A 9,609-nucleotide genomic window follows, 5' to 3' on the forward strand; every position below is an offset into this window, starting at 1 on the left:
TCAGAAGATGGATTAGACAGAAAAGGAAATGATGATTTACCGGAACTATCTTCATATGGGAAAATGCTTTATTGCACAATCACTGCGTGAGGGTTGAAATCATCATTGCGCAAGATTCAAGAAGTATAGGGCAGACCAGACTTCATTGACTAGGCTAAGGAGAATGATGTGGTGCTAACTTGGCATGCTATGCAAGTACCATATTGGATTAAAGAAGGTATACGCTGAGATCTAGTCTCGACCACATATGATGGATCAAAAGGCCGAAGGTTGCGCTTCTAGGTTAAGGATACTACCGGTGACTCTGTGTAGCAGCTGTGGTTCGGGTTTCATCGGAGATGGCGATCGGGCTCATAGCCACTGACATTGATATCGTGCTTCGATGCCGTTTCAGTGAAGTGAGGGAAGCATGACGTAGAACACGGAAAGACTAACTTAGCGGTATGGTTAGTTTTGGAAGAGGTCATCCAAGGTAGCGGCAAAACAGCGATGACTGCTGCTAGGTTTGGTGGTGACCGCGAACAGACGCAGCAATGAAGATGCTCACGTTCCAGGAGATTGGCTATGAAATTTGAGAAATCGTTTGAACAGATATGTTAATATATCCCGGGAACACAATGCTATAGCATGGGTTTTGGTAGATCATACCCTCAAAGGAAGAACGAGCAGCGGAGATGAGATGGATGATGGTTGCGCATACTGTGGTTGGCAATCACGTTCCAGTCGACTCGCTGCACAAACAGAGATGGGCTCCTAGGGTCTTGTAGAAGACTCGATGGGACAGGCCGTGACCTGGTTGGTGCATCCATACAACTTTCGGATTAACGGGGAACGCGAATGCAAATCCGTGCGCGCAGAACGCGTCCAGAAACCGGACAACGGGTATGTCAACCTTGATTTTGTTGGTTTGACTACTCTAGTGGCCGACATGTTTGGTGAGGGCGTGGGGAACATCATGGGATATGCGCTGGTGAAAGGGCATGGCGAACGGTGCACTAGTTGGCCAGGAACATCGATGCCAATCGGCTATAGCGCTGCTGTCCGCGATGGCAACGACCGTGGCGGTGTAGATCGGGCTTTGACCGGGGCTAGTGCTTGGCTAGGGACTTAGTATGATGATAAAATAGTACTAAGAGAGGAGAAAAAGAGGTCCTCACCTTGCTTCGATGGTCGAGGAAGGAGGATTCGCAGAGAAGACGACGTAGCACATCACGGGCGGTGACGGTGGCGGCTTCGGCAAACGGCGGCACACAAACAGGGCAGCAGCAACGTCTAGGGTTTTGTGGCATGGAATAGGGGTAGGAGAGGGCGTGCAACTCATATTTATAGGGCTAGGGGCGGCTGGTTGAGGTGGAGTTCAAGCCGAACACGAATTGAGTTCGAGTTCGAGTCGGTTAGGATTTTCTTTTTCGTGGCTCTTTATTCCGAGGATGATATCTCCATCGTCCGGACTCCAAATTGGACATTTCTGAACTCTAAATTTACTACTCGAAAAGATCTACAACTTTGGTATTCATTGGAACTTCTGAAACGCCATCTTGATTTTTAAAAATGCACTACAATATAAACTATTTGAACTCAAACTTATCTGTGCAACACTAATTTCGGGGGCCATAACTCGTAGCTCCATTATCCAAATAGGGACTTCCATAGGTTCAAATCGAAGCAATCAATGTGACCTACAACTTTGGTATTGTCAAGATTTTCATTTGAGGCCGTTTTAAACTCCAAAATTTCATGAAAATATGAGGCTATCCAGGACTCTACGAAAATGTCCAGATTTCGTGGATCCTTTATTGGGCCGGCTAGAAGACTTGGCAAAGTGTTTGAACTTGAGCAAGATTGAGCCCAAAGACACTTTAGGTATATCTAGGGTTTAGAAATGAGACTTTTGCAGAGATATTTGAATAGGGTTTGAATTTGAATTGATCTTGGAATGAATTTAAGATAAATGAAAAATGAGGTTGAATAAGAATAGGAGCAGATAAGGAATTTGAATTTGGATTTAGGTAGAATTTGAGAAAGAGGAGAGATTGGCTTTAAACAAGGATTTGGATATGATTTGAATTGAACTAGAGAAGGATCAAGTATGATCAAGGATTGAATAGATGATGAATTCTAGGATTTTGAATTCCAACCATTAAGATCCCTAACTAGCTTACTACAGAGTTTTGTAAAACCTTTTCAAAATCTTTTTCACTCAAAACACCAAAGAGAAAGAAAAACAAAAAGAACTCTAATGCATTTACCTAGCTCCTAACAAAACTCAGCATACAATGCACACAAAATAATAGCTTATATTGATTGATTGATTAAGAAAATAGGTTTTAAACTTATGCTACTGGTGAAGCTATTCAATAATCTTGGAAAAATTTAAAAAGTTATAAATTCTGAAAATCAGGGTGTTACAACTTCTCAGGTTGTGATATATATTTTTTTCTTTCGTAATGGATGCCTCATGTATACTGATCTGGAATGTGTGTGTTCTCAATCAGTCTGTGATATGATAAATTCCGCGAGGTCGGATAACGTTTGTCTCCAAGAGATGAAGCTAGTGCTCATCTCGCCTTGCTTCTCTCGGTGTTGGGAGATAAGTTTAATCAATTTGTGTGTCTCCTTGCAACTGGTACCAGGGGTGGTGTGCTAGTTGCTTGGAAAGAAATGGTGTGCCGGGCTATTTCCAATAGGGTTGATTCCTACTCTATTTCAATTCTTTTTACTAGATCCGATAGCCCTGATTGGTGGTTCGTGAGGGTTTATGGTCCTTCTAGTGTTGATGAAAAACATCTATTCCTACAAGAGCTGAGGAATGTTCAAGCTTGCTGCATGGGCCCATGGATTGTCGTCGGTGATTTCAACTTAATTTATCGACCGGAGGACAAAAACAACTCCAATCTGGATAGGGCAATGATGGGTCTTTTTTGTCAGCTGCTGGATGATGTTGAGCTCAAAGAGCTTCCACTTCTTGGCCGGAGATTCACTTGGTCGAACGAATGAGAGGTGTCGATGTAAAGAATAAGAGGGTTCCCTGTCTGGAGGGCCCACACCCAAGGATGTCACCTGGCAATTGATATTTTTAAGACCATAGCCCCACAGCGTGACCAGGTGGGGCTCACGCGACCAGCATTTTGTCACGTCCTGAAGCCATAATTACATAATTAAGCCTAATCATGCTTCATAAGCATTAGGTTTAATTTTGAGTAATATTGTTTCGGAGCATTAGAGCACTGCTTTTAAGTCAATTGTATGAGAGAAAGAAATTCGGGAGAGAAAGCAAGGAAGTTGAAACATGATTCTTTCTCTAGCATGTGGGGCCCACATAAGTGGCCAACCACCGTATCTCCTCTTGGGGCAGCAGCCCCCACCAACTCCCTCTCTCTCCCTCACTCTCCCATCTCTCTCTCCCTCCCACCGTTCAGCCCGAGCAACCCCCTCTCTCTCAAGCTCTCTCTTTCTCCCTCGAGTCCTCCCTCTAGAAGCCAAATCGAGGTACGCATGTGGTATTCACGTGATCACTAGCTCCTAAACTCCTCATCCATTCATTTCATTTTCGTTTTCCCAAAGGATTTGAACCGTTCTTGGTGTTTTTGTTTGAAACATGAGGAACCGCGGTTGGACTCCTCTTCCCGGGTGATTTTTTCATTTTCTTCATCAGCTGGTGGTCACCAACCTCCACAAGCATAATGGGTAAGTCTCTTAGGCTTCCCTTGGCAACAATGTGTGAATTGGTGTGTCGATTTCAAGTTTTGAGCTAAGTTTATGGAGTTCTTGAGTTCTTGAGCTTTGGAGCAAAAGGAGAGGATTCATATGAGATTTGTGCTAGGAATCGTGTTGCTTGGTTGGTGAGTGAGTTCTAGACTCTATGAACTATCTCAAACATGTTTCCCTTTGGTTTGGAGAGGCTCACAAATCAAATCAGTTGAGTTTTCCCCCTCGAAGCAACCTCTCTGGAGAACCCAAATAGTCCGCGTAGCCCAGTGAAAACCCTGATGAATTGTGCTAAAAAACGTTAGAGTTAAGGGTGCAAGTTGAGTCTAAAACCTGTTGTATAGTGCATATGTATGTTTATATAAGATAGATTTAACATGCAAGTCGAATCAGCCGAGAAAGATCATTTGCAGGTCTGCCCAACCTTGATAGTCTGTGTTAAACCCAGAGTGTCCGAATAATTCGCGGTGCTTTTAACCGAGCACCCTCGCTCGGAGCCTCACCTGCATAATTTGCCCAACTCTTGGAACATCGCCCTACAATACCTACAACTTTGGGACGTGCTGCAACCTATTCAGCTCACTCCAGGGACAGTTGATCAATACATTTGACGAAGTTCGACCATGGGTCAGTTCTCTACCAAGTCGGCCTACCTCTCTTTCTTCATTGGTAGTGTCCGGTTTGAGCCATGTAAAAGATTGTGGAAGTCACAGGCTCCGCACTATTGTAAATTCTTCATTTGGTTGGCAATTCTCAACCGGTGTTGGATGACTGATCGCTTAGCGTGCCGTAATCTTCTCATCCGGTGAGATGCCCGTTTTATGACCAAGACGCTGAGACGGTGCATCACTTGCTCGTCGCATGTGTCTTTGCGTGGGAAGTATGGCATCGGCTACTCGGCAAGGTAGGCCTGCAAAGATTGGCACTAGATGTCTCTGTCTTCGTCTTCGCAGATTGGTTGGTGCATGGCACATAGAAGGGTAGGGAAGGAGCAGGGAAGGACCACACCACAATGATTATGTCTTTAATGGGGTTGTGCCTGTAGTTGCTAAAATGCTGCGAGCGATTGAAAATGAGGCGCGTTTTTGGATTCTAGCCGATGCAAATAGATTAGGAGAATTATGGTCCGATTCAAGATCGTCCTTTCAGTTTGTTTGGTTGGCTTTCCGCTAGCTCTGTAATCTATGTTCTTTCTCTTTTTGTTATCTTATACCGCTCGATGAGCTTTGTACTCGGACCACTTTCTCCTTCTTAATAAAAAAAACGTGCAGCTCTCCTGCATTGTTTGAGAAAAAAAAATTGTTTAAATGTGGAAATTCACGTGTACGAATGAGATCTGTGATGGATTATGTGATTATTGCGCAGTTTTTTCAGAGGTGTACCTGAATGGTACCCATATTTGACCAAATTCCAGCGAACTAAATGAAGTGAACATATTTTAACCTTGTCAAAGCATACATTAAGTGAAAAAATGGTTGGGACCCGAGCCAATTCAAAATTTGAAAAGCTGAGGCAGTGAGTGTGCGCATACACTGTTCATGTCAAGAATCATGTCAGGTGTTCCCTCATGTCTCTCCTTTATTATGAAAAAAATCAATATACATAAGTAATACAAGCACATCTACACATAGTACACAAATCTCAAGGCAAGATGGACGGCAGGAGTGGCTGGAGCATGTGTTGCCCGGAGCACAAATCATTTTTCGGTAAATCACGATAAAGACTGCCCCTGAGCTAAAGCTTGACATATAACAATGTGTCCTGTATCCAAATTCGCCTTTCGAATATCAAGGAACAAACATGTGCATTTCCAAATCTTAATGAGGCAGTTATGTTAGCGCGCCAAATGCAAATGGGTGTAATGACCAACACCACTACATCTATAGTTGCTCGTTAGTTACACGCCGATGATGCATCAGCATTTACTTGAACTCTGACGGATGCTTGAAATACCTTAAAGCGACACCATTTCACTCAATCAGAGTATACATTGATCAAACTAGCTTGGCAGCTCAAAAAGTACAGAGCTAAACAAACTGCAGAGAAATACATGTATGTTCCAAATGAGAGAATCCATGAAGCACAAGTCCACATGGCTAAAAACAACACAGTATTATCTGAGAATTCCACTCCAAATGCCCTGATAATCCCAAACATGGCACACAGGAAATGAAACCCAAAACAAACAGTCGTGATGAGTTCCGGGATCATGTCAGCCAGTGCGAAAATAAAATGAATTGAATAACAAATAAGCTTGCAGAACAGGGAGCAGCGCAAGGATGTCAGGCTATGAACAAAGGAATCTAATGAAACTGCGGACTCAATGGATAGGCCTCGTTAGAAGGTGCTGTTGCTTTCACTGGCAGAGATCGAGCTGCTCTCTGACTTCACGACTAGAGGCCCCTTTCCAATGTCCAAACCCTGCAGCCGTCCAAGAGGGTCTTGCTGCATTATGTCTGGGAGAGTGTTTGGGTGGGATAGCATCTGGTGGTTTGGCACATTAGGATGAGGTGGGTGGAATGGCGGTGGCAACTGGGCGCCACCCAGGTTCTGGGCTGTATTTTGCTGGGAACACGGGAAGAATGAAGAGTTGTACGGGACATGTTGAAATCTCATGTTATATGTCTCGCTGAAATTTGTCATCTCACCAGTAGCAAGCTTAAGCCTCTCCATCTCCTGCTTCAGTGCATCATTCAGAGCTGCAAAATAAATCAGATTTTCTGTTTAGAACATATAAGTAGAACATAGAACCTCTCATAGTGCAAATTCTAGTTATCAATTTGTTCTACATTGGTAACATATAAGTAGAAATTAGAATTATGTTCCATATAGTAAGTCACTCTAGCTCATGGCACAATACATAAGATGCGCAAATCGACCACATGTGACCCTATTATTGGTGTCTTGGCTGAAGAGAAGAGAAAAACTAGAGGCATCATATTGCAATTAAGTGAAGGTATCGTGTCAAAAGACACTTAACCTCAAAAGATTCTGTCACTTGAAAAGGTAGAATAACTTATAATGGACAGAGAAAAATAGAATGACTTTTCAATGATATAATGTCAATAATATTGCACATCCTTATTATCGGTTCATGTTACAGGGAAAAATAATGAAAGCAGAGAATTGACAAATAAATTATTGTTATCTTAAATCAGAGAATTGACAAATAAATTATCGTTATCTTAAATAAGGGGACAATGCTCACCATCACGCAGTTGAGCCTGTTGCTCCATGGCCTGCAACCTTATCTTGAGCTCTACGTTTTCTGCAGAAAGTCCAGTTGTGTCTCTCTGCAAGTGATTGAAGGCAACATATAAAGGTCATCCAGCAATTTAATACAACAGTATAGAAAACCAGTAAACTATACAATACTTCAACAGTCAACCACATAAAATATAGCAATAACCAGAAGCTGACAGTCAAAGCTAACAATCAACACAAATTAAATTAATATACAAATCATCAATATTCAGTTCTTCAAACTGTTCACAACACCACAATTGATATTTAATCCAACAGACGTTTAGTTTGATCACACCATGTGCAACTATCCTAGTCCATACAGCTGCACAAGTTGTCAGAAGATACACACATAAAACTATTAAGCTAGATGCAATTTGCAAAAGTAGCAATTTGGTTGGTGCACTGCAATCAGGGGATAGATCCATCTTTGTTCGAATGACGGCAAAGGTCAACAATCATTTTGCTTGTACAAGATACTGCTTTCAGAAATAACATGAACTTAAACTTGACCTGATATCCATGAGACAACAGATAGATCAAAAGGTACCTGAAATAGTGTGAGTTGTGCCGAGAGAGTGGTTGCTTCAGTCTGAAGAGTTTGAACCTTCCGCTCAAGTTCTGTTATATAACGAGCCTTTCTTTCTTTTGATCTAGCCGCTGATTGTCTGTTAGCTAGAATTCTGCATGGAAACGAATGCAGAATGATACTGTAAACTTACAAAATGCTACTGGAAGAAATGGTTCTAGGAACAGAACATAAACACATGCATAAATTTAAGTATTTAACCTGACTATAATTTTTGTTCACAATATAGATTTAAAGGAATAATGGATCAGGACCCTCCACAGATGGATCATACAACAACAGCCAGCATATTCTACATTTGTACTTAGTTTTCAAGCAAAAGCATGAGCTTCAGTGATCAAGAGAAGATATAAGTTGAAAATTTCAAAATATGAGCGATTTTTTGCTATATATCTTTCCCTCAACTATTTCATAGTTGACTAATCACTGCAATGTAACATGTATCCATAACATATTTAAGACTGTCAAATTTTCTATACTATTGCTAGTCAACCAAATGCACCAGTATAAATGATCTGAGAACAATAAAAATGAAAAACTGGTTATGATGCAGTATAATTTTGGAGCATTGAGAATTTAACTGTAAACAGAGGACATCAAGTTATCAACTACAAAGTTTGGATAGTATTATTAGTTACTAGTGAGATCTCCATCATGCTAGAGATTAAAACGTCTGGTTTTGGTGACAGGATTACCACATGCGTTTCTTAGAAATGAAAAGGCCAACTGCTTAAAACATTATTCAATAACACAATAGCATTTCTCTATTTCAAATTTAAGAACCGGGACATGTAACCTTGCAGGCAAGGAATTCTAGCTACCCTTTTCGCCCACCCCCTTTTCTCAATCATCATCAACCCCCAAGACCCAGCAAAAGGCGTACAAAAGCAGGCAGTCACCCTCACAGAAACAAACACACATCCATAATCCCACCGACCAAGCGCTAAAGAACCACCACCCGCCGCCTTAACGCCCAACTTCCAACCAACCAAACAATGTCATCTATCCATAGCGCCCGCAGAAAAACAAACAAGGCGCAAATGCGCATCTTTTCTTTACCCTCCAGGCATTTCCATCAGAGAGTGTGCACCCATAATTGTCCCCGACGCCTCAGCCGATTCCCCGGCACCTCGGGGAAACGAAAGAACTGATCTGGAATATACGGCCATTTCTCGATCAACCAAACACTGGAGCAAGAGCAGCCAGTCAACCACTCGGCGACGGCAACAAAGTCCAGGGCTACCAATGCCGAGCACATGAATTAAGGGGATGGACAGGGAGGTGGAGAGATCGAGGAGGCGGCACCTCTTGGCGCGCTTGGGGTCGATGGCGGCGAGCTCCTCGAGCTGCTCGGGGCTCATGGCCTTCTTGGCCTCCATGGCCTCGGCCAGCGACGCCGCGGCGTCCTTCCCCGCGCCGCCGATGCCGGGGGAGAAGAAGAGGCCGGAGCCGTCGACGGAGCTGCTGTGGCGGTGCTTGGGGCGCGGCGGCGAGGAGGTCTCTGCGGCGCGGTCGCGGTCGGAGCCCGCGGCGGGCCCGGAGGAGGAGATCTTCTCGATGTCCATGAAGGTGGAGAAGAGGTCGTCCTCGGAGCCGATCTCGTCGAACCCGTCGCCGTCCCCCCCGCCGCCGAGGTCGTCCGGGAGGCGGAAGGCGACCTCAGATCTGGCCCGGCGGTGGTGCGCCCCGCGCGCGGCGAGCAGCGGCGGCGGCGGGAAGGGCTGCCCCGGCGGCTGCGGCGGATCGGTGGGCTCCAGCTGCTGCATTGCGTGGCGCCGCCCGCTCCCTCGCTGTCTCTCCGCTTGTCCGCGCGCGCGCGCGAGTGTCCGAGCCGGAGACTGGAGGAGTGTTTGTGTTTCGTGTTGCTCTCGGGCCTGGTTTGGTTTCGCAGTAGAGTGGAATGGGGAACTGGGGATTACAGTAGGAAAAAAAAAGGGACCGAGGTCCTTTAATGTTGAAATCGCCGTGATGTGGTCATTAATATGTAGATTTGACTCCACTGTTAATGATGACATGTGACCTTAGAGGATTTTAGTCAGGAGGGAGGAGACGCCAAGCTCAAATGGGTA

The 9,609-nt window shown here is 44.1% G+C and overlaps 1 protein-coding gene across 1 annotated transcript; it reads right to left on the reverse strand.

The window, feature by feature from the left end:
* Positions 1–5,635: 5,635 nt before the first annotated feature.
* Positions 5,636–9,306, reverse strand: LOC133916151 (transcription factor RF2b-like). The gene is made up of 4 exons (XM_062359687.1): positions 8,846–9,306; positions 7,502–7,634; positions 6,917–7,001; positions 5,636–6,407 (listed from the first exon to the last, which is right to left on the reverse strand). The coding sequence occupies exons 1-4, from the start codon at positions 9,304–9,306 to the stop codon at positions 6,046–6,048; spliced, it is 1,041 nt and encodes a 346-aa protein (XP_062215671.1). The 3' UTR covers positions 5,636–6,045.
* Positions 9,307–9,609: the final 303 nt, after the last annotated feature.

The sequence above is a fragment of the Phragmites australis genome, chromosome 4 (assembly GCF_958298935.1).
Source record: "Phragmites australis chromosome 4, lpPhrAust1.1, whole genome shotgun sequence".
Taxonomy (NCBI): domain Eukaryota; kingdom Viridiplantae; phylum Streptophyta; class Magnoliopsida; order Poales; family Poaceae; genus Phragmites; species Phragmites australis.

Bases quoted from the DNA above. Each gene is read 5' to 3' on its own strand.
- LOC133916151 (XM_062359687.1), bottom strand. From the start codon at position 9,306: ATGCAGCAGCTGGAGCCCACCGATCCGCCGCAGCCGCCGGGGCAGCCC. The intron at 7,635-8,845 runs GTGCCGCCTCCT...GTTTCCATGCAG, and splicing joins GACCCCAAGCGCGCCAAGAG to AATTCTAGCTAACAGACAAT. The intron at 6,408-6,916 runs GTGAGCATTGTC...TTTATTTTGCAG, and splicing joins ACAGGCTCAACTGCGTGATG to CTCTGAATGATGCACTGAAG.